Here is a 25,877-nt window from a genome sequence, read left to right on the forward strand (position 1 = left end):
CACAGAATATCGTAAGGGTACGGGTTAAGGGGAAAAAAATCTCTACCTCAGCAACATTTAGCAAGTTTTTGTGGTTGTTTTTAATAAAACAGTAATTATTATTGCACTTGCACTTGTTGGGTACAAGATGATTAACATTAGCCAACTCGGTGCTGCACGTCTTGTTGGCTGCTATCTATCATCTTATATCTAACACACACTTGTGGAATGATTGTTTATTACAACACAGCTAGCAAATCCATGCAATCACATTCAATACACATAAGCATGCGTCATAATCTTGTTGAGAATGCTGATGGCATCCATGCAAAGTTCACCTGTTTCTTGCTTTGCATAATGTTTTTGTCCACACGTGAGCAGCCAACAGCTTTAGTATGACAGAAAAAAAATGGACAAAGAATAATAGAAGATATCAGCCTTTGTTTGTTTTTGTTTCGTAGATTGCTTCATGTAGATTTTTTTCTTCTTTTTTCCCCGGCTTTCATCAAGTTGTTTATCATACATCTGTGTAAATTTCCACTAGCAATATTATAAGGTAATGGTTCATGCATTTAGCTGTGTGTATATTGAGTTATGATATATTGGGAAGTTTAACCAGCACTCAAGAAGCTGGAGTTGTACTCAGCTTACTCCTCAAGCAACTCTTCCTCTTCTTTTGTGCGCTTCAAACTTCCCTCCTGTATCAAAACTCAATATATGCAAGCTAAAAAAAGCATGAACCAGTATAATAATGTTACGTATATCATTGTAATGTATTTTATGTATAAGAATTATATGTCTATATCTATGCTTCCACCCTGGGGATACAACAACTGTTTGAGTTATCCATGACACACATTTAACTGACATACCTGTACTTTACAGCTAAAGCTTTAGGCTGTTGTGTTCCTTAGGCCTAAGTCTCAGGTCTTGTTGAAAGAGGCTGAAAAGCCAGGAACAAAATTATGAATTTAAAGTTCTGTTGCCAGTGATTACTATTCTTATGTTTTCAGTTGTACAACCAAGTACAAAATTAATTTTATTTGTGACCTGCCCCCCTGTATTTACCATAGATAAGGTGAGCCCTTTAAAATAGTGTAAACAAGTTTCTCCAAATCTACCTACATTGTAATAATGGTGGTTTTAAAACTTAAAACAGGATTGAAAGTTTGCAAAAGAAGCTCACAAAGATTGAGAAAAGAGAAGCAGATGAAACAGCAGCCCTAGAAAACATGGTACAAATGGTGGAGAGAAACCTAGAGCTCACTACAGTATGTCAGTCTACTCATGTATTAATAGTAATCACGAGGGGCCTTCTTTGAATTCATTTGTAATTTATTGTTTTGACCTTTGCTGATTTTTGCAGAAAGAAGTTATATTTGTTATTAACATGCTTGTAGTTACAGTCAAACCTGTATTAAGCGGATACCCTCGGGACCCTCGCTAGTGTCCGCTTAATAGAGGGTGTCCACTGAAAACAGGTTCCCTTAGAATTCGTCTTAAAAGGGTCACATGAATACTCCCCAGTATTAAAAGGCCTTGAAAGAGTCAATTAATAAATACCATTCCCGTGAATGGAACTGTGTTCAGCAGACAGAAAACCAGGGGTCGATTCAATAAAGAAATTAGATTTGTAGTTTTTACACGTGTAATTTACACTTGTAAAGTCCGACTTGTAAATACAAGGATTCAATAAAAGAGTTTTCCACACTGGAATCTACACGTGTATCCCTAGTCAGAATACAAGTGTAAATTACAATTGTAGCCTTACAATTGTAAACTCCGTTTGAATACATGTGTATTTTTTCGAATGTAAAATTTAAATATCTCTTCTGTCCCTTCAATATATATGCGGTTCTCCTTCCTTCGTTCTCAGTTATATATTCCTGAGACCATTGTTGAGTATGTTATCCAAGAAACAAAAGTTACTTTTACCCCAGCTTGTGAGGGACCACAAAATGATAGTATTAGCGCCTTTTTTAGTCGACAGTGACGAAGACGGCAATGCGTCAGTGAAGTGAAAGTTTTTACCGTTGAAACTGGCAATGGCAGGGGCAGCTCACCAAAAATGCTACCCAAGCAGGCAGTCTTAAAAACAAAAGGCAAAGAAAAATCAGACGTGAGGCTCTGCCATCAGTTAGAAAGGCCAAGGGGATATCATCAACTGCACATAACAAGGCAGCAGATCTAGAAGACGACATACTGCGCCTTAGAAAAAGAAAACTCCAACTGGAAAATATCGAGCTGAGATTGGAGATAAAAAGGCTCAGAAAAGATCTTGACAATTAAATAATTTTATTAAACAGCGCCCATGGCATTTAAGAAGACGATATCAGTAATCGTTTGGACAGTTGCTGAACTTATTACATTTATATTATAATACTTTGAATATTATCAAATCACTTTGAATATTGAGTGGAAAAACTGTAAATTGCAACCTGTGAAAGGTTTTTGCACTTATCTTTCAAATAAGACCATTGTTACCAATTAAACTAGCATAATTGTGACCTACAGTTTCTTTTTCTTTTCCTAGTAAGGTAGATGTGCACTTTTTGCACAATACATGTAATGAATATCGACACTGAGTAACAAATGACATATCAATTTGGCCCTTCCAAAAAAATATGGCGTATTTTGTCGTGGACTGTTCTCTTTTGATGATATTGAAACAGTTTAAGTTTTGAAGTGTCATTGGTATTATTTTTCGCACTCATAGGAAGTGCTGCAGCAACGGCTGTTGTCTGTCCTCTTGTTCCTTTGTTGTCGATATCTAGCTCATCGACGTCAATGTCGAGATCTGCATCGTCAAGTGGATCATCACCGTTATCACTAAACAGAATGCAGAGGTTGTGCAGTATAACAGCACATGCACTTGATAAGCTTGGCAGCTCTTTTCATGTTTCTCACTATCATTCCCTTCTGTAGAGCATAGAACCTTTTCTTAAGAACGCCATAGAACGCGATGAATGATATTCCACACTGTTGATGTGGAGATACCACGACAAGAGTGCATTACGTGATAGAAGGAATTTTTACAAGGATGTGGAGAAAGTTGCTGTCTTGCCGTTAGTGCTTGGTTACATCTCGTTCTGTTCCAAACGCGGGACTATTAATTCCAAAACATGGCCGAAGGCGTCGACAGGGAGACGAAACTTCTCTCGAAATTCCCTTGGATTTTTGGACCTCAAACAGCCGTCTTTCCTCAAACTTCCTAGGTCGACGGAGTATCTGACGTCTCAGGAGCTCGTCGAGTTCCTTTTCTCTCGAAGACGACATGTTTTTACACTACAATTTGTTTTTCTGAAGTCTTACTCAGTGTGTTTATAAGTGACATGCGACTTGTATTTTGCACTTGTGATTTACAAGTTGGACTCTTGTAAAAATACAAGTCGGACTCTTGTAAAAGTTTTATTAAATTGGATTCTTACCACATTTTACACGTGTAGCGCTACACCTGTGATTACAAGTCAGACATTTGTAACCTGGACTTGTACCGATTTTTATTTAACTCGTCTCCGGCTGCGCTTGTAAATACAATGCTCCGACTTGTAGATTACAAGTGTAAAAGTTTTATTGAATTGACCCCAGATCGGGTTTATTCACCAGCAGAAAAACCTACTGAACACCCAAACCAAATAACAGATCTTAATTATGGAAGTAGTTGGGCACATTCCAAATGAAAGCTCATGCTCCCATGTGGTTATCCAAAGTTTAAAAGGGCCCAACAAACTCAGGTAAAGTGAAAAATATTACTGGAAAGAGGGCCAGCAGAGGCGGTGGGTCCGGTTTGGAGCTCGCTGTCCTGGGAGCAGTGGTTTTTCCACTGGACGCTACACTACGAAAGGGTTTCTGTCTCTTTTGTAGCGTACTGAGCGTCCGGTGAAGCTACTGGTAGGGCAAGAGCTACCCTGTGAGTACATTTTACAAGGGGGCGTGTTTTTATGTAACTGGCTGAGACAGAAATTGATGAAGGAAGGATTTGCATTATGTAATTAGTTTTACAGACAGTGTCTCTAGGTACACAAATTTCCTATTTGCCACACAAATGTTTTGTCGGTGAGGTCACATATTACTAATTTGATCACTTTTTGTTAATCAGGCTGGCCAGACAACAGAGATAGTATTTCCTGTTTGTTAAGTCAGTGTCTATCAAGATGTGACAGCGTGTTTATCAAGATGTGACAGCTCGTTTTGTCAGCAAAGTTAAATGACCGATCTATTAAACCGTGGACAAAAAACATGCATCCTTTTCGCAATATCCGTTTAATACAGGTTTAAGACAATAGAAATGACCATAAAAGTCAAGTTTAAGGTGTCCGTGTCTGCTTAATACAGGTGTCCATTGAATACAGGTATTTTTAACAGTAAATGTGGGGGAAACAAGATGGGACTTGTGCTGATCTCCGCTTAATAGAGGGTGTCCACTTCATATGGGGTCGGCTTAATACAGGTTTGACTGCAGTTTGATTAGGTGTATAAATTTAAATTACTGGATTGTTTGTATCTTTCTAGAAGTGATAATATGTAAAGAAAGAATTTTTAACTTTTCGGCAGCTATCGCATGTAATCAAGAATGTAAATAACAGCAGTAATGTAATTCATGTTCTCATTTTGTTCTTCAATTTCCAGCAAAGAGCCTTAAGAGCAGAAGCAACAGTATCAAAGCTAAAGGAGGAGGTGAAGATTTTAAAGGTATATAATAAATAATTTTAAAAATAATTTGACTTTAACCACATGAATGAGAAAAGGAGCTAGACCACCTTGATTTGGCAACAAATCTGACTGGAGGTGATAAGATCCCCAGTATTCTTAAGTAAGTAACAAAATTCGCTAGAGTCAGGTTTTATTTGCTAAGGTGTAACTTTGTTGTTATGATTGTTTATCTCTTGCACCAGACAGAATCAGTTCCTATAGCAACATACAATCAGCTTTTAGATGCCAATCAATGTACAATGATTGCCGTCAGAGATAAATCCCGAGCAGCTGCTGATCAAATGAATGCAGCTGCAAAGAACGCTGAACAAGCAGTAAGGTATGTCCATTTGGTGACTTGACCACTGATGATATTAATTATAATAAATTACAATCTGTAAATTTCATTTATTTGTTGAAGTTTACAACCATAATTTTAATAAATTTAGAACAAACTTTCAATGTCCTTCTGGTATTATTGTCAATTTTAAATGAGAAATGCCTTGATGTTGAATGCATATAAGGAGTAAAATTGATCAATGTACTATTCACTGAATCTAATTTTTCTTTGGTAAAAAAGATATGTACATCTAATCGACCTTTTTATGGTTTCTGACGCCATCTTGATTGGGGTTGGGGGGCAAACATGGCTATAATGATAGTAAATGTATGAGATTTTGGCTGAACTTGAGCCTCTGTAACTCTGCTCAAAATTTAAAATAATTCAATTATTGTAATTTATATAATTATCTTTAATAGTTGCATCATTCATGTGATCAAAAGTTAGAAATTGTAAAAGAAGTACATTTGAAAACTGTCATCAAAATTGTTTTTGTGCCACTTGTAATTTTCCAGCAAATTTGCATATTTTGATTGGAATTAGAGTTTGCATCATGTTTTAAAATTTCAATTACAGCCATGACAGCCTGAATCTGTTCTTTATGTTTCAATGAAAGCAACTTATTATAACAAGTTATGACAATAATATATTGACTTTTGAAAGATATACTTGCTGTCATACTCTAACAAATCTGAATGGAGCAATGGAGGCTCAAGATCAGCCAAAATCATTTTACTGTCGTTTAATTGTTTATTCTATTCAATGTCAATTCCATTTTATTTTTTCATTTTATTTACTGCTCTTGGACTGTTTTCAGCCAACTGCTCGCTGGAGTGGATACACTTAAGTTTATATCACAGCAGCTGGGGTCTATCGACAGAATAACAGATGTCCATGTACATTCAGATGATAGATGACACATACCATTAGTTATCTTCTAAGTAGATTATGCACTCTTATTATATATCAAATTTCGATACAGTGGAACCTCCATTAAGGAGACGCCATCAGGACGCCCTTGGGACAGAGTAATGGAGTTGTCCCCTAAAAAGATCGAGTAAGCGCCAATTTCTTAAAAATCATCCGCATAAACAAAAAGCCTATTTTCTTGGATTAGGATTGAAACAACCAAAAATTGCGTGATTTTCAATTCCAGTGCAAAAGTTGGATATTTTTGCAGCATTAAGTTTAAACTGTAATTTTTAGAAAAGTTCTATAATATTGGCAACACCATCATGATTTTAAAAAGTGACTACCGGTAACTTAAGAATGACAATGAACACATCTTTAAACTTAAGTTCTGAGTGCAAAAAGGGCCTATATGCAGTTTTAAGCCAAATTTGAAAATACACCTATTTTTTAACAGAAATGTTTGAGTCATCAAATTTTTATGCACTTCACAATAATCGGTTTATTGGCAGGCGGACTTCACCACAGAAATCATTTTATCCCCAATAAATTTGGGATAAAAATGCACACAGGCCCTTTCTGCACTCAGCTCAATCAATTCCTACCACAAAATGGTCTATTTTTAAATTTAATAGTCTCTCTCAGTGCAATGTTGTCTTTTATGTAAATTGATTTCATATATTTTTTATGATGTGATTTCTACATTAACATACATTTTCACAGAATCTCCATCTTACCTACACTCGTCATTTTGTAAAGAATAATAAACGGTTTACTGTTTTGTATGATGTGTGGTGTTTGCTGTATTTTACACATTTCCATCGGGTGGGAGAGAGGTGAGTGTAAGGAGACAGAGCTTTCCTTGGTTAAACAGACAATCTAAACATCTGAACACGCCATGTGATATGCCTAGTACATAAGTTTGTAATTTAAGTAAATTGCTATATAGAATGTACTAGTTGATCCTCTCATACCACAGGGTATAAGTAAAAGTTAAATTTATTTAATCAGGGGCTCTGTTTCAATCACTCAACTATTGTCATGCTTCAAATGTAACAACTCACACATTTAGCACTACAGCGGTTACCGAAAACATGCGAGTCTGATAAGCTGCGTTTTGGTGGACGTTTATAGAAAAAATGCCATCGAAATTATTTTGACACAGCCAAGAATTGGAAATTCTATCCGCCACCGGAAGGTAAAACTATATTTAAATTGATTTGCGAGCCAGATTAAGCTAAAAGAGGAAGAAAAGAGGAAGTATTTTTTAATTAAAATTTTTAAATTTCATTTCACGTGATAATTTGCTAATTCACATGCATCACAAGCGATTTGAAATTTTAAATTAGCTGGGAAATTAACTTTAAACATCTAACGATAAGAATAAGGGAAAGAAGTTTTACACTACGTTTCGCTTATTTTTATCATTAGATGTTTAACTAAATGTAATCTTATTCGAAATTAAGGACGGTGCCTACTATTGTTACTGCGCATACGTTCTGCGCATCGCGAGATACTCGGGTTTCCTGTATGGGTGTTGCCTACTAATGCAGGAATATTTTGCGCGGTTTAAAACTATACGGAGAAAGCAAAACTTACCAAATGCCTTTGGTATCTCAAAAGAAAATTGGGGGTGGCCATGCATTTTTCAGAGAACATTAAGCTTCAATTTAGGAAAAAATCCCATACATTGCTTTATTTTTTGGCGCTTTTTAGAGATATTGTTGCTTAATTATCTCTGAAAAATGCGTGGTTACCCCCAATTTTCTTTCTGGATTCCAATAGGCCTTGCTAAGATCTGCTTTTCCCGCATAGTCATAAACCGCACAAAAATACTTCAATATTAGTAGGCACCGTCCTTAACTTTGACAAAATTTATCGTCGGGAGATAAAATTTTAATTTCTTGGTTCTGTTTCCTTGAAATCTTGTCAGAATTCAAAATAATTTAAACGGCTTTTCTTTGTTTGACGTCCATCAAAACTCAACTTTATCCGAATCTTCTGAAGGTAGTAGGTCACGTGTTATGTAACAACATGAGGAACAGTAACCTGAAATGTAGAACTTTTGATGCAAAACATAACAATTAGTTTTAAAGCCTTTAATGGCATCAGCAGGATATGCTAGATATTGCATAGGAGTGTCAACAGGCTCTCAAGTGGGGTATAACGCGGAGACAAAACTTCGAGCGCGGCGAGGGGCGATTTCCGCCGCAGGAGGTATGCAGTAGAGATATCCTTCTGCAACAAGGCTTACCTTCTTCTTTATGCTAATTTTCGCCCGTACTTAATTTGGCGAAAATTCGGGAGCCGAATTTCGCGAGTTTTAAATTTCGTGATTGCAAGAAAAATTGGAGCAAAAGTACTAGATTTCGTGATTTTTTAAAGTGTTTATTTTCTTAAGCCTTGAGCTGAGGACACTTGTCACAAAGAATACGGAGGTCACTGGAAGGATACTAAGCAAAGGTCTGGTTCAGTCTAACCACAAGGAGCCTACAAATGGAAACTTTGATTACTATTAAAGAGGGTTTTGGCCGGGGGGGGGGGGGGGTACTAAAAACAAATTAATACGGGAAGGCTCCGCCTCGAGGTCCGACTCCTTACCCTTTCATATACCATTTTTTGCTAGAAAAGGTACCCCTTTCGTATACCTTCCATTGGAAAATAATGAAAGGCCCTTTTAAATACCTAAGCGACAGATTTCCCTACCCTTTCATATACTTCGACTCGTGAAATCCCTACCCTTTCATATACCTGAAGCGTGAAAAAGGTACCCCTTTCGGGCGGAGCCTCCCAATTTTGACCATTATAGGGAGTACCCAGGGGGGTTTTGGCCGAGTTAACAGTGAATCAAGGAAGAGTGTTAGTCAAAAACAAGAACGGAAAGATGTTTTCAAGGACAGATATTTACAGTTTTAGTTAAGAACAATTCTCCGCAAGGCCCGGTTAACACAGACAGGAGCCCATGGGTCATGGGCTCCTAACACAGCCGGAGAACATTTAAAATTATTATTGTTTTGTTTCATGAGGTGGTATTAAAATGTCTTGATTACAGACATGGTACGTGGCCAACGTTTTCAAAGAATTATAAGATCTTAAAATTTGGTATTCAAAGATAACAAAAATTGACTTCTTTTAAGAAACATTTATCACCACCGACACTTATCGAGCCCGGTAAGTTACCGGGACTTTTGAGAAACGGGCCCCTGGCGTACTCCCGAGAACTTCTCGGGCCCGAAAACATTTCGGGGCGCTTTTCGGGTGTTTTTCTCGGGTCCCGAGAAGTGTTTCTCAGAGCACCCGAAAGTGTCCCGAATTGCCTCCCGATATTTTCGGGAATTTTTTCGTGCTAGAGCTGGAAAGATTATTTTAGAACACGTCTTTTATAGTACAACTTTAATTTTTTCCAGCTGAAAACTGTAACTGTATTTGTAAAATAAATTTACGTGTAAATGCTGTTCCTAAAAACAGATTTCAGCGCAGATACTACTGAGCTAACTGGTTCACAACGTGAAGACTGTTTGGTTTCTATTTCAATCTTGGCCTTTCAAATTGACCGTTGTTGCATTTCGTCAATGTTTCCATATGTCTGTCAAACCGTCAAGACTTGTCAAAGTTTCCATGATACTATTGGCTACTCGTTTGAATGAACTGAAAACGTTGCTCGCAAATCCCCCGAAAATAAAAACATGAAAACAAGTCAAGGGATGTTTTGGTTTTGAGCAAGTTTTAGCGTCCTCGGACACCGCATTGCCATGAACTCGAAATTTCGAGGTGGGGGCAGATAATTATATAAGAAATAAGTTGACAGAAATGTGATGGTATATTTCCAGCCTGGTGAATGAATGAGAATGATGATTATTCTAGAAAGTGACGCAGGCATACTCGGAAAAAAGAAATCCGAGTGCTCCTATCAGGAGTCGAACCTAAGACCTTCCGACTACTAGTTCGGATGCTCTACCACTGAGCTACAGGAGACTCGTGGGAGCTAAGGCCATTAAACTAGGTTCATGGGACAAACATCCTGCATACTGCAATGAAGAAAGAAATAAGTTGTACAGCAAGAAAATGGCTTATCACATTTGCAGCTTAGCGTTGTCCGATGAAAGTTTTCCAGAATCAGACAAGGTGGGTATCTTTCATGTTTTTTTAGTTGTTGTTTTTGATTTTCTTTTACGAAGTTGCTGTACAACCTGTTTGGCGAATACTTTTTCTACATTACCTGAGGATGATTTTTGATAAATTAAGAGATACCTAAGTCTAGATATAAGTCACTGAGGATAAATTTCAGTAGCCTGTGTCTTTTAAGCTAGCGCTTACTTACCATGCATCATGGACTGATGCATGCACAAACGGGGAGTGGTAATAACTGTTTGAATGAGGCCTTCGGTTGCGGTTCGTGATTAAGCGATCGAGATGTTCTAAGTCAACACAAAACTTAGGCCAACGTTGTCCACTGTTTGAAGACTTATATCCTTAGTGAAAGCTTTCTGTTTTACAATAAAATAAGTTTAAGTTGAGCTTTAATAATTCTTAAAGCACGAAATCGAGCGCCATGAATCAGTTACAGTTTTCGCAATCTCGGCGAGTAAATAGGCCAATTTCAGTTTGAAAACATTTGACTACATTTGTAGGTTTGGAATTTGAGCTTCTTCCCAACCGATTTACGTTAAAAGAGACAGAATTAATTGTCCGTTATACACTTAAAATATAAAATTTAACCACACTATCAAACTCGGCAATATGCGAACCGCTGAGGAAACTATCAAACTGTCTTTATTTGGTCCATAATCTCTCAAAAATCAAGTTTTTTAAGTACGAATTTCACTTCTTTTGCCTTGTCGGTCGTCATTCTTTGAAAGTTCAACTGAAAATACCTGATTTGTAAGAGTTACCTTCGTAAATTTACTGGAATCAACAAAATCTTTAAGTTCATCTATACGAAGTTCTTGCGCGCACTAACGCATGTAAACCTGTGAGATTTTCAGAAACTTTCTCTTGGTTTTTAAACATTTTTAGCTTGAGTCTAGCCCAGTATCTGTCAATTAACTCAAACTCTCGTTTTGGATAACTTTTTCCTTGATAATAGTAACGCAATACAACCATTTAACTGAAAAAAGCATTCCCGAAAACGCATTTCGGGAGCTTTCTAGCACCCGAAAATTATCGGGGAAAATTACGTGACTTTTCTCGGGACCGAAAATTTCGTGCGTTTTGAGAAACATCAGAAAGCGTTTTCGGGAGCTTTACGAGGAGCTTTTCGGGCCCGAGATCTCGGGAGTTTTGAGAAACGCACGCCTAGACCGTCTGAGAATCAGGCAAGACTACGTATTATTTCTCGAGGACATTACAAGTGGTTTTACATCAAGTACCGATCAGCGGGATGCAAAAGACTTGGCAACCGATTGGCAACCAAGATGGCTTCCCGTCAAGGAGATTTTCAAGACGTTTTTCAATGTTTAGATGTCGAGGAAAGAAAGAAAGTGCTGGCCCGAACCCTTAACTTCCCAGAGTTCAACGAAGAAGACGATTTAAGGATGGCCATTCTATTAGACATGTATTATGAAATGTTGTCCTATTTCGTAAACAGTGGATTTCCTTGGCGGGAAGTCGCGTTGTTCTTTGCGATTTTTAAAAGGTTGTTACAAAAAACACAAGGTAAGGACTACAGTCATACTATGTAGTGTCAAGTGACAGGTAGGGTGCAAATTTAAGTAAGATTGATTGACGAATGAGTCTTTGGTACGATTAGTGAAGAACAATGATTAGATCTTTTTCATATATAAGGTTATGTTATTGATGTAGCTTGTTCGGTCCGTATAATTTGGGAAAATATTGGTCGAGTTCCTTTTTATGCAAGTTTATAGACCGAGCCGACAGCGAAGTCCATAAACTTGCAAAAAGACAAACAAACAAAAATACAAAAAAAAAAAAAAAAGAAGAAGGACGAGACCAGTATTTTTCCAATACGGACTAAACAAGCCAGTTCAATAACTATCGGTTTTTATTACATACATGTAGGCTTTAAATCTGCGTGTAACTTGTTTATGTTCTTAGGGTCTCTTCATATGAGCCTGGTAATCGGGCTGGCCCAGTAGGCGGGACAAATTTTATCTTCTGTTCATATGGGAAATTTAATCCCGGTTACCAAGGTAATAAAATGTCCAAAATGCCCCCAAAATACCTGTGGAGCCGCGTTCTGACTTGTCAGTGACCTTACAAGCCATGAGCAGTTGAAAAAGTTTTGTCCTGGAGAGTCCCAATGCCGGGCTGGTCCAGTGTTCATATGGAAAAAAATTTAATTTCCAGCTCAGTTACCAAGATCTCGGTCGCAAAAACTGAGATCTTGGTAACCGGGCCAGCCCACCTTCTCATATGAACACATCAAAATTTTTGTAAAGAAAAGAGTGGCGAGGTGAGATCTTGGAAACTGAGCCAGCCTGGTCAACCGGGCTCATATGAAGAGGCCCTTAGTCTAGATAATCAATTTTGCGCAAATAAGTAGCTTTTTTTTGACAAAATTGAAACATTTTCAATTCCTCCTTTTAAGCGTTCATTGTAATGCAAGCCATCCATCTTAGCGGTTTTTATAGGAAAACTTGGACCACTCAAGGAGCCAATCAGATTACTTCTTTTCAGTGCAGATCAGTTCAACTACATAACAAAATAATGGTTTTATTCATGACCATCTGACATGTCCCTACTTAGACACTTCCCCACTTCTGCTTCTTAAAGCATCTGAAATAGCCTTCTCCCTTCGTGAATAGACCATTGAAAAAACTGGCTTCTGTGAAAAGATTTCCGCACAGCCCCATGCACTAATTTTTATTCCACAAACAGCAAGCTTTGAGTAAGAAAATGCCACATTTTTGTCAGCTTCTATTTTATAATGTGGTGTCATTGGTGTGTTACAGAGAGATTTAGCTTCATGTTTATAGCATATATCAAAGTGACGCTTTATAACATAGTGCCAGTAAAGGGCCCTCTCTGATTGGTTGCATTGGTATGCGCCATTCATTTGCCCGCTGGTTGCACACTGATGTGAGCTTGTTTTCAGCTTGGATTATCACTTGTTTGATTCAGGGTTTGAGCCAGGCCGCACCATTGCGCCAATCCCGCACTGCAATTGAAATTGTCCCTTAAAAAAACACCCAAGGGGACAATTTGTCCCCCTCAAAATTTAGGGAAAAAACTCGAAAGGAAGCAAACACGAAGGGATCCCAGAAATTGCAAGCTATACAGAACGTGGAAAGTATATTTTACCGCACGTTGTTTGTTCAAAGTTCATTCTCAAGTCACGTCTCACAACAGAAAGCTTTTTCACTCCAAATCGAAGTCAGACTGAATCAGAGAAAAATGATACAGAAGAAGAACAGTGTATTAATCAGGAAGAAACGGATGAGGATCAAAGGAAACCGAAAAAATCACAAACCTTCCAGAAAACTTGGTTGCGAAATCACACATGGTTGCGCTATGAGAAAGAGGCGATGTTCTGCTATTTTTGTCGGAAATCTAAGACGACAACCCCTTTGTATCGGCAGAAGGGTGTACAAATTTTAGAACCTAAACTCTGCAAAGACATAAAGACTGTTAAGAACACGAGGATGCTGTTAATGAAGATGGTATGAGGGATACGTTCAGCAACACACAGCGCTGTGTTCTTAGAGAACAATTGCAAGCCATCCTCACAGCAATGAGAGCCCTCTACTGGCTGGCCAAGGAGGACATAGCCACAGTAAAGTATGACTCTCTGCTCAATTCTCTGGATGTAGTTGGCCTTGAAAGTGTTTTAGAATCTGGGAGTGGGAGGAAATGCTACCTATCACTCTCATCAAAGTGCGGAAGGTATGCAAGATGCTATTGCTACTGTTCTGGCCCCAGTTGTTCAAAGGCCGGATAACTTTATCCGCTGGATAAGGCACTATTCAAGGTCTAAAATATACTTCACGTTACACGTTGTGCAAGGTTTTCATACACTCCCAAACTTAACTGTGGTCAGAGTGTGCATATTCGCTTGACACAAGGAGATACTGAAACCTTTGCACAGATTGAAACTGTCAGATAGTGACTTATCCACAGGATAAAGTTATCTGGCTTTTGAACAACTGGAGCCTGAAGTCTAACATTGACAAACTAGGGTTAGCGACTTTGACTTTTCTACAGCCCTTGATGTCAACAGAAGAATTAGTACATGTACATCTACCAGTAATTAAGAAAGGAATTGAAGTTTACAAGGGGATATGATGCCGAGACGAGATTCTGCTGTGAAATGTTTTGAAGTATAAAGTATAGTCATTGATCCTCTGTTTAAATATGATGAGAAAAAAAAGTCTTGACACCAATAACTTAACTTTTCTTGTTTGTATTGATCACTGTTCTTGTATTACAAGGATCAGCTAAAAATGTTTTTGTTGGCATGCTTGTATCAATGTAAAAATAAAAATTGTTGAATAAAAATTAATTTGTCTGTCACCCTAAAAATAAAAATGTCCCCCAAAATTTTAGCCAAGGGGACAAATTGTCCCCCGGTGATCAAATCCTAGCTCAAACCCTGTTGATTCCCTGTGCCCTGCCTCAAATAGTTTAACTTGGTTGTTAAATCATCTGAGCAAATTATTTTGTCTTCAGTTTTGAAGCAAAGAAGTTGAAATCATCTACTCACTTGAGATTAAAGAGATAAGTTATTTACCTCCATTCTTTTCTCTTCATACGTCTGCAGTGTCAGTTTGGCTATTTGATTACCACTCACATTATAAAACTTTATTCCACTGTAATCTATGCCATGAACAATGCTGTCACCAACAGGACTGTTTATTCTCTCTGCTTCATTGGTCCCTGAACTTCCTCTTGCTGAGTAAACCTGACATGCATAGTCTTATTTGTACCACAATAACTTCTAAGGATCTCTAAAATAAGTCTAACTTCAATTTAGTTCACTGCCTACCCTGACCCCTGGGCTTGCATTTGAGTGGAAGTCTTTATTGCTTTTAGTAGCCTGGTTTCTGTATTCCTTTTGAGTTTTGATCTCTCCAGGTTGTCAATAATAATAATAATAATAATAATAATAATAATAATAATAATAATAATAATAATAATAATAATAATAATAATAATAATGACAATCTTTTTACAGGGAGCCCACATCACAAAAGTGATATTCAGTGGGACTCTGTAGATTGAGAGAAAAAAACTACATGGTGCTTTAGAAAATTACAAATATTACAAAGACTGAGAGTAATCCTGTTCTAAGGCCTTATAAGACTAAATATTGCAGGTAGCTGACAACTTGTACGTACTGCCTTGTAATGTATCAGGTGTTGTACTGCACCAATGCAGTTAATGCCATGTCAGATTTTATTCTCCTTAGGATAAGCAATACTGTACAATTTTAACATGTGACGACCTTTACATGTGACATGATTATTTCAAATGTGATTGAAAGTGTCTTTATTATCAGTTTTGGGATATGATATTCCCATAACCTTTTCTTCTGTCAATCTTGTACACAAAGGTAAATCGCTTGTGGAGGCTATATCTGTGTTTAAAGAAGAACTCATCAGTCATGAGCAGCACTTCAGTGACAACAACCTCAAGTGTGCGATAGATTACATCTACTTGACATTCTTTCAACATTACAAGTTATATCAGTTTGTGTTAACAGAGGATAGAGCTAGTCATACCACAAAGCTTCACTCCATTGTTGAACCACCACCAGGAGGACCAGCTATGAAGGAAGGCTTGCCAAAGAGTGTTTGGGATGAGCAACACCGATTGAAACAAATTGATGAAATGGAGCATCAACGTAATCAAGTAAGGCAATCCATATAACTTTTAACTTCCTATAATGTGGACCTATATGCTAAGAGGGATTATTTTAGATTGACATATATTGTTTGAACAAAAGACTGTGCTTCCAAGGTACTATCGGCTACCATCCCCATGGAAATTGATGTTCTTAAAACAAATTTCATCCAATCTAGGGATTAAATGATAGTCGTAAGAACATCAAATTTTGAAAGAGCAACTATCAGACTGATACTGCCAAGACAGAAACAGCTATTCCTGTATTATTCACCAGACATTTTCTTCTAAACCTTTCAACTTTATAGTCCAGCAATTTGATTTGACCTTTTGAGGAAAATAGTGAGGCAAAAAAGACAAATAATACACCAGGCTAATGAATTAGAAACATGGCCATACAATATAAAGAAAATTTATGACTGTTTGGGGTTACTGGCAGGTTTGATGGAATAATTTAGTTCATATGGTTCCACTTATTTTGATACAGGATAGCTGAGGGGGTTCCCAACTGGGCCATTTATAGACCAGCTGCCAACCCCCGATAAAGGAAAATTTGGAGATTCTACAAAATTAGAGAGACTTTCTTCTTCTAATTTTTATGCCCAGATCAATATTAAACAGATCCTTTTCCATTGGGGGCCATCATATCTGTTGGGGCTATAAAGCAAGGGAACTGAAAACAACTGCAAGAAGTCATAGCTCTTTAAACTGAGAAACGGCAAATAAATCATGAACAGATTTGTAAAGATATGGACCTATTAGACTGTCATGTCTGTGATAAATAAACATCCTGCAATCTTACTGCAGATAGATAGCAAAAACATGAAAATTATCATGAGAACAAAAATATGGATCCTATCTTTACAGGTGACGTTTATTTTGCCTTACCTGAAATCTTACAGTTAATCTGAACAAATGCCACAGAGCTAGCATGCATGGTGGCATAGCTCAGATTACTAAACCCAGTACTTGACAAAATTTTTTTTTATACAAAAGTAATAATTACTATTTTCCTATGTGTAAAGATACTTGCAAGAATATCAATCTGAAAAGTGTGCTTTACTTCACAAAGCCAAGTTGTTACAAGATTGAGCAATGTAACCCGAGCAATCTATGTCACACGCCATGAGCTATCCTACGACCGGAAGTCACACAACATCACATCCTCTCTTCTCAGAGGTAAATGAACAAAACAACAAAAAAATAAACAAAATTGAAAACTAAATCATGCATGTCTCTGTTCAAGTGAAGCTAGATACGAAAATGACAAGTCCTTGTTGGGTAGCTAGGTATATAAACTTCTAGCCAGTGATATAGTCCTTCAAGTACACTGGTGGACGCACAATGCGACCACTCGTCCGAGTGGGTGGAGTGGATCCATTCTCCCCTGGTCCAGCTGCTGGTGGCTCTTGAAGTGGTGAGTGTAGTGCTATGGGCTCCTGCAGGGGCTCAATGTTGGGCAACAGAGCTGTATCCGGAGTCTCGCTCCTTGCTGTTGGTGGAGGCCCTGCAGTGAGGTTCTGCTCCTGACCGTACACTTGTGCCTCTTCTTGGGTCTGCCTCAAGTGCCGCCTGTTTCATCGGTACTCTCTCTCATCTTCCGTACGAACCTTGTATGAACGAATGTCTGCTTTGCTCTTGACTCTGGCTTTTGTCCACCCCTGTTTTCCTTCACCAGGTCAAAGGGGTTTTATATGAACGACATCCCCAATGCGAAGGTCATTTAGCTCTTTTGTACTGTGGTTGTAATTCATGGCTTGTTTGGCCTTCTGTTTCATTAGTGTCAGGGGAACCTCTGTTGGTATTTTTGGGTTTAACAACATGCTTGATTTCGGCAGTAGGGTTCGCGTCCTTAGTCCAAAGAGACGCTGTGCCGGAGAGCTTCCGGGGCCCTCAGTTGGTGTGTTGCGCCAGTCTAACAGCGCCAGATGTGGGTCTTGCTCTGACTCCACAGCTTTTGTCATGAGGTTCTTTGCAGTCTTGACAGCATTTTCAATCTTACCATTTGACTGAGGGTAACTTGGGCTGCTAGTGATGTTCTCAAAGTTGTAAGCATGCGCAAAGTCTGCAAACGCAAATGCATTGAAGGGAAGTCCATTGTCGGATACGAGCTGGTCAGGCAAACTGTGTCTTGACAAGTGAACCTTCAGCTTAGAGATGACTTCCTTCGCAGTTTTGTTGTGCAGGCGGTCAATTTCAAAGAAACTTGAGTAGTAGTCTGCCATGATCAGATAATCCCTTCCTTTAAGTTCAAAGAGATCACAAGCGATCTTCTCCCATGGTCTTGTGGCAGATCATAGGCTCTTTGGGTTGGCCGGCTTGGTGGGTATTCCAGGTGGGACACTTGGAAATGAACTCCTCCAGGTCGCTGTTCATACCGGGGCAGTAGACTGACTCTCTAGGACGGCGTAGACATCCCTGAATTCCAATGTGACTAGAGTGTACTCTGGACCTTATGTATCTTTTGCGCCACCCGGAACGACAAGGCGTTCACCTTTATAGATCAGGCCATTCTGTAGGCTTAGCGCATCTCGAAAGGAATGGTAGTCCCTCAAGTTTTCTGGAACTTTGTTTCGGTTGTCGGGCCAACCGTTCTTGATGATAGCTTCTAGCTCTTGCATGGTTACATCTTGTGTTGTTTCGTGCTGGATGATCTTCAGCGTGTCACCTGATACTAACAGATGTTGGAGCATGTTAATGGATTCTGCATCCTTGGCTGTTTCACCCCTGTTATCTTGAACTGACAGTACTACTTTGTCTTGTCCTGAGGCACTTCCTTTGCTTGGGAGAAAGGCTCTGCTGAGAGTGTCAGCTAGGTACATCTGCGAACCTCTCTTGTATGTAACTACCAGGTCAAATGTCTGTAGGCCGAGCAGCATCCTTTGGAGTCGTCTATGTGCACTCAGTAGGCTTTTCTTGAAGATGCTTTCCAAGGGCTTGTGGTCAGTCTCGATCTTCACCTTTCTGCCGTACGCGTACTGCTTAAAGCGTTCCATACCAAAAACAATGGCGAGCATCTCTTTCTCAATCTGCGCATACTAGGTCTCTGTCTGCATCAGTGATCTGGATGCGTAAGCTATGGGCTGTCGCGACTGCATTAGACACGCGCCAAGGCCTTTCTGTGAAGCGTCACATTAAAGTTCAAGGCCTTCGTCCGGACTGAAATATTTGAGCACAGGGGCATGGGAGAGGATATCTTTAATCCATGAGAAACATAGGCCGTGTACATCTTCGTCCCACTGAAACAGATGGTTTTCCTTAAGCAATTCTCCAAGGGGTGCAGTGACTTCCGAGAGGTTGGGGGCGAATTTCTGCAGGTAGTTGATGATGCCAAGGATCCTTCTGACATCTTGTTTGTTCTCTGGTGTCGGCATTTTCTGAATTGCCTCTATCTTCACTGGGTCAGGCTTCAGCCCTTCTGCTGAAATGATGTGACCCATATAGGTAACTTAGGGTAAACGGAGCTTCAACTTATCTTTGTTTAGCTTGATTCCTGTTTCTCGACACCGTTGCAGGAATGCGGTCAGCTTTCTGTCGTGGTCCTCCACTGCTGCTTCGTGTGTGTCTCCCACTCCAAAAACTATGGAGTCATTGAAGATTGGAATAACGCCTTCCAGTCCCTCCCTGGCAGCATCCAGTCTTCTTTGGAATTCCTCTGGCGCTGGAGATATACCAAAGGGCATTTTGAGCTACCTGTACTGACCCCATGGGGTGCCGAAAGTCGTGAGGTAACTGCTCTCAGTGTCCAGTTCAACGTGCCAAAATCCGTTTTTGGCATCGGCGACACTTAACACTTTGGCTTTGGCTAGATCTGGCAGAAGGATAGTGATTCCTCTTGAGGGCCTGGTTCAGGGGTTTTGGATCAATGCATAGGCGGAGTTTTCTGTTCCTCTTAGTGGTTACCACCATGAATGATATCCAGTCGGTCGGAACGTCCACTGGCTCGATTATCCCCATAGCACTCAGGCGATCGAGTTCTTCCTTGAGTTGCCCTCTAACTGCGATTGGAACTTTTCTCACTGGCAGCTTCACAGGAGGCACACACTCATCTATCTCTAGGTGCTGCTTTCCTTCGAGTGCTCCTTCGCCTGCAAAAACGTGTGCATAGCTGTCCGCAATGTCTGACTGAGTTAGCACTTTCTTGCGGTCTTCTGTGTCCATGGACATAATGTTGGCCTCGTTAATGTTCATAAGATGAAGCTGCTGGATTGTTCTAGCTCCGAGTAGAGGGTTGAGACCCCGGCTAACAATCAGGTACTCGATCAGGTATCGCTCATCGTTCTTTGGGTTGAGAGTCTCAGCTGTTAGCATCCCCAAGGCCGTAATATCTGATTTGTTATACATAACGAGCGTAGTATTAGCTTTCTGCAGTTGCTCCAGGTTTGGATCGTGAAAGGCGCTTTGATAAACATCCTCTGGGATGATGTTGACTGTTGCTCCGCAGTCTAACTGAAACTTGATTTGCTTTCCTTTGAGCTCCAGAGTTGTAAAGATTTTCTTAGGGTATTCTTTTATCTTTAACAGAGTCAATGTACTCTGGCTCCTCTGTGAGGACAGTTAAAAGATATTCATCGTCGTCTTCCTCGCCATACTCTTCGTCATGCTCGCACTCCATTGTTTGGACTTGCTTGTACTTTCGTTGTCTTCCTCCTTTAGTGCAGAAGGGCGCAAAGTGGTTTTTCCCATCACATGTGGTACAGGTTTTGCCCCAAGCGGGACATTCTTCTTTTTCTTCACATGCATTTTTCCGCAGAAGATACAACATGGCATGGACATCTTCTGTTGGACGCATGGCCTTCAGCTGTTGAGCGGTGCACTCACTTGCTCGGCAAATATCCACGCAGCTCTTAAGAATAAGCTTGCTTTCCCGCAAAAGGCGCTTCCTAACACTGTTGTCGCGGATTCCAACAACAATCTTATCTTGAATGAGGTCATTTGCGAGCTCTCCATAATTACATCTTCGCGAGGGAACGAAGAGAAGTAACGTATATTTCAATAGACTCACCGGCTTCCTGATCTCGCTTATTGAAGCAGTACCTCTCATATGTTTCATTTGTTTCCCCGACACAGTAGGTTTCCAGTTTCTGCAGAACAATGTCTATGTTCGTCTTGTCTGTTTCGCTTTCGAACTGCAGCCTATCATAAATTTCCAATGCGTCTGGACCAATTCAAGTTAGGAGCGTTGCTGTTTGGAGCTCGTTGTTTTTGTTGCGAAGTCTGTAGGCGATCTCATAATTTGCCCACATCCTTTTGAATTTTTTCCAGCTTGTGTCCAAGTTTCCCTTTAGCTCCAACTTCGGTGGAAACGGAATGTTGACTTGTATAAGTTGTCGGGGCTGAGAAGTGTCTGGCGTGGATCCGCCTGTTTTGTCCGAATTTGGCATATTTCAGTGGTGATTTGCCTTCCACTTTTTGGTGGTTTCTCAAGGGAGAATAACAGCGAAGCGGCACGGCAAATGTAACCCGAGAAATCTAGGTCACACGCCAAGAGCTATCCTACGACCGGAAGTCACAACATCACACTATGGATGCCATTTGTCTCAATATTTTAAATTATGAAGTGAAGTCCCACAGTCCAGGCAATTTCTGGTTCAAATGTAGAAAGACTTTCCATGGGTTTTTCTTTTGGCATGATTAATGTTTCTGCTTGCAAAGATCTTTGCAGGAATCTTTGCAAGGATCTTACAAAGATCCTTGCAAGATCTTTGTCAATTCCCTGAGGATCTTTGTAGAGGATCTTTGAAGGATCCTCAAAGATCCTGTAACGATCCTTTGAGGATATTTAGCAGGTCTTTGAAGATCTTCAAAGATCCTGTAAGGATCCTTTGAGGATCTTTAGCAGGTCTTTGAAGATCTTCAAAGATCCTTGAAGATCCTGTGAGGCTTTTTACGAGGGTAAATTATTAAGAAACTAAACCAAATGGCTCAGAATGATAACAAAACCTTTGTTTATTTAGTAAATGTGAGTATTTCCTTTACAATCAGCAAAGCATTCTCACTACATTTTGATCAAAAGGGGAAAATATCTCAGAAACATACTCAGGAGGAGGGTACTTAATCCTAAGGTCTAAAGTACATTTAGCTTCCAGCAGGAGTCACATTTGGCCTGTCACTTTATAGTGTCTATTTTACATTTTGTACTCAATAAGGTAATATTTCAACGATTTCACCCCAAAAAACTGTGTCGTGAGGCCATGAGAAAGGATAGAAAATCGTGAGAGTTGGCAGGTCTGCATTTTACCCCCTTTGTCACACATCATCCCATGGCTTGCAGTTTTTATATACCCCATAAGGCATAGTCTGGCGACATATTCCACTCGAATATAGTGCATTTTAGACCTTCTAAAACCTTATTTTAAGCCTCGTTGGTAGGTATAAAATATCTGTTATCTAGGGTGCAAACACAAATTGGAAAGTAAGATTTTCTCCTCAACCTTCTTTATCGAAAATGTTGATGAAAAGATAAGAATTGACTTACTAAATGGTTAGTTCAATTCATCATTTTAACTCAGATAACTTTAATTTTTGGCAAAAATATGCATTTAGTTTAGTGCTTTTTCCTTGGAAATAATTATATTATTGGCACGGAACACCAGTAAGATAGAGTGACCTAATAGGCCCTTTTCATGATGGCATCATTTGACTACAATTACCAGAATTCATTTCGTTTTCCTTTTCAAATTCAAATTTTGTAATCCCAGTGGACAGCAAAGAACTTACAATAGCTGTAATAAGCATAAGAAAAAAAACTGAAGTGTGGTTTAATATGACATTGGCTACAAACAGACACGGCAGGTTGAGGACAGTGTTCTCGGTAATCAGGCTATGATTTATCCTAGCCAGTGGCACCCAGTGCTTCTGCTAGCTGTAGAAAAGAACCTTGCATCTGTATGAACAAGATGGCAGGACTGATGGCTGTTTTAAATACCCCTTGTTCCCAGTGCTTTTTGGATGATGCCACAGCTAGTTTTCTGTTTTGCTCAGATGTACGTATGTAATCCATACAACATCACAACAGTGATCGCAACAGAACCAATGACACCAAATTCTGCTAATATGACAACAATATTTGATTTCCTTTGGTTGTTGATTAAAAATGAGTGCAAGTATTGTCTGGTTATTGATCACTATCATAGTAGACAATACTGTTAAGTATTGTCTGTTTATGATCACTATAATATCAGGTGATTAATTTAGACCATTGAGACTCAGAGAAGATTTAGGGGTGAAAGCTCTGTAATTGCAATTATTAGGTTACAAGCAGCATGTTACTTCCTCATACTTTACATCCCTCCAGTCTTTATGTTACATGGAAATCCCTGGTGTGTTTTTCTTATCTTGGTTTCCAGTCTTTTACTCTCTTTATCCATTTTCTTTTATACCTGCTGCAGGGCCTATGCAAGTCCACTAAATTTTTGTATTCATTGCGTGTAGCTAAGCTTCCATGTTTGTATCTATTTTTTTTTTGCCCGCCCTGCTCTTTGTGTCTTCAAAAACCTTGACACAAGGCTTTTTCCATTGCATTTGTATGTCATCTAAATAATTTAATAAGTTTAGATGGATAATGCTAATGCCCTGGGTTTTTTTTTAACAGGAAAGAACAGCTCACTTTGAAGAAGAAAAGCAACATGCTGTGCAGCGACTTGAAGAACATTTATCTGAATTTGAATCACTGCCAGAGCATTTAACAAGGGAACATTTAACAGCCATAATCAGCAATGTTACTGCTAATAAAGCTGCCGTAGCCAGTGCATCTATCAGTCAGAAAATACATCAAGTGCATGATTCACTTGAATTTAACTACCAGCGTACTAATACTGGTCATGAAACCAGCGGAGAAGATAAAAAATCTGCTACATCAAGCCGTCGCTCCAACGGCCAGTCAGGAAAAAAATGAAATTACTATTAATGGGGAGGTATTGTTGTATTGAAGGTTTTTGTACTTACTCGTACATGTACATATTTTTGCATTTGTACGTGACATGACTGACATGTAAATTGTAAGGTGTTTATTTGTTACTGTCAATCTCACGTCTCGTTTTCTTGTTTGGCTGATTTAGCAACAGAACGGGGACGTCATTTCAGGACGCGAGAGCGCGCGGAATAGTCTGGACGCGAGTCTATTTCGACTATATATGGGCAATCTTGATGCGCGCGCCGTTGTCAACTGACGTTCCCGTTCTGTTGCTAAATCAGCCTATTAGGCGGGGCCCAAGGTATGAAATGGGATTTCTTCCTAAGTCTCAAATCCCCAATAGGGGTCTACTGCGCGTGCGCTGAGTGCGGGGCGATACTGGACTCGACTGGGCTAGTCTGTCGATGGATCGGGAACGTTCATTTCCATAATCAATAATTTACCATTCTCATTCTTTGCAATAAAAAATACAGTGCTGACTTAATTCTTCCGAATAATTTTCTTTCAAATATTGCTCAAGTTTGTTGACTGATTTGAACTTAGGAAAATCGCGAATTGTGCGTCACTCAAATTGGCCCTTGTTGGCCAACTCGGACACTTTAAGGAAAGCGGGGACAGTTTCCATCATTCACCACGAGCAACTAATTTTGGTCATCAACCGTCGCACGAAAATAGAATATTATGCAAATAAATTTAGTACACTTATTCCCATAAAGCCATTGGGTCTCATCGTTCGCGGTTTATTCTTTTGAGGTGTCAACGTTTTTGCAATCGAGTTTATACGCTCCTACAGCGTCTTGTCTCTATATACTTTGTACCCTTTACTCTTTTTTTAATCTTATAGGACAAAGCACAGAGTATTATTGTCGAGGTCCAAGCAGACCTTTTTGGCACCATCTCTCTACATTTTTAAATACTTCTTTAGGACAATGTTGTTCAAATTAGTACACAGTCCAAAAGAATATATCTGAGATTGAACTGTTAATAGGTTAATTCATGTTTAGATTATCTTGAATGACGCATTTATTAAAATTATGAAACAAAACTGTATGTGAAGACTGATGATTACATGTACTTTCCCAAGCGTAGCCTGCGAGCAAGCCCAAGCGCGGACTAAAACTTTGTTTAGGAAAATTCTTATTTTAACAAACGTTTGTAATTTATTCATTGACAATTTGAGTTCGAATTTATACTAGCAGTAAAGCTCCGAATTCTTGTGATCCTGTCGTCATTGGGAGTGTAGACACCAGTCGCCATATCCGTTGGACGAGCGTTTCTCGGCGCGGGTGGACTAATAGGGAAGGCGGAGCCTATTTTCAACTTGGGGGGGGGGGGGGGGGGCTTGAAAACGAGCACCGCAGGGGGATTCTGGAGCCATCCTTCCCAAAACATTTTGAAATCTAAAGGCTCGGACATGATATTTTCAACATTCTCCATGAGTTTTTTTCTGTAGAAAAGTTTCCGACAGTTTTTGTATAAGGTTGTAGCTTTGTAAATTCTCGTCACAAAATGAAGCAAGTACGATTCAAACACTACTTTCATCTAGTGAATACTTTTACGTATCAGGTATCTTACGTCTTTTCGCAAATAACTTGTGAGAATGAATCGAATTAACGTTAACGGAAGTACTTAAGTTTACTATTCAGTCAAAAAATAATGTTACGAGATTACTCTGGATGATTTTAAAATATAAAAAAAGTATAAAAATTCTGTACTCAGAGCGCAATTAAAATTTTTAAAGTGGGATATTTCGTTCGGATCCACCGAACGTCGTCAACCACAATGCAAATTTGAATGTTAAGAAGGGTCCATATGTCATTACAAAGTTTGCGATATTGTTGAAAATATTCAGGTTTCTTCCACTTAAATAATTATTCTGCTGCTTGAACCAGAGCATCGCAAAAATTAGTTCCCAGTAGAAATTTTAGTCTTCTCGAACCGCAATAATTTGTACCCGCAAACCACAAAAAATCGCCAATCCGCAAAATAAAACTCCCGCAAAATTTTCGTGCTACACGGTAATGTATTCGGCGATTTAATGATTCGTGAAAACAAACAAGGAAATCAATTATCTGGTGTGCTATTTGTACTTGTTTGAACTACTGTAGTATTTGAGTGGTTTTCTTTTCCAAAGTGGCCGTTTAATACAGGTCAAGACAATAGAAACAGCTCGTCGGGACTTAGCAAAGGGTGACCGCGACCGCTTAATAGAGGTGACCGTTTAATAGAGGTCAAAATTACAGT

General features: G+C 39.2%; 2 protein-coding genes across 3 annotated transcripts in view; both read left to right on the plus strand.

Moving 5' to 3' along the window:
- LOC146457452 (uncharacterized) overlaps nt 1-6,708 on the plus strand; it is a 30,154-nt gene extending 23,446 nt beyond the window's left edge. Inside the window, exons 6-9 of one of the 2 annotated variants that reach the window (XR_014858461.1) lie at nt 1,139-1,250; nt 4,609-4,671; nt 4,879-5,011; nt 5,829-6,708. Coding sequence is in view for 1 of the 2 variants with exons in the window: in XM_085091926.1 (XP_084948052.1) it covers nt 1,139-1,250; nt 4,609-4,671; nt 4,875-5,011; nt 5,829-5,928 (412 nt within the window). In the remaining variant the exon portion in view is untranslated. Of the gene's footprint in view, nt 1-1,138; nt 1,251-4,608; nt 4,672-4,874; nt 5,012-5,828 lie in introns of both variants that reach the window. The other variant, XM_085091926.1, reaches the window with a different exon arrangement.
- A 4,581-nt stretch (nt 6,709-11,289) lies between these two features.
- LOC146457454 (uncharacterized protein C8orf74-like) lies at nt 11,290-24,683 on the plus strand. The gene is made up of 3 exons (XM_085091946.1): nt 11,290-11,575; nt 15,429-15,727; nt 23,313-24,683. Exons 1-3 carry the CDS (start codon nt 11,335-11,337, stop codon nt 23,613-23,615), a joined length of 843 nt encoding a protein of 280 aa, XP_084948072.1. The 5' UTR covers nt 11,290-11,334; the 3' UTR covers nt 23,616-24,683.
- The last annotated feature ends 1,194 nt before the right edge of the window (nt 24,684-25,877 follow it).

The sequence above is a fragment of the Pavona decussata genome, unplaced genomic scaffold, assembly GCF_977016875.1.
Source record: "Pavona decussata unplaced genomic scaffold, jaPavDecu1.1 SCAFFOLD_243, whole genome shotgun sequence".
Lineage (NCBI taxonomy): Eukaryota > Metazoa > Cnidaria > Anthozoa > Scleractinia > Agariciidae > Pavona > Pavona decussata.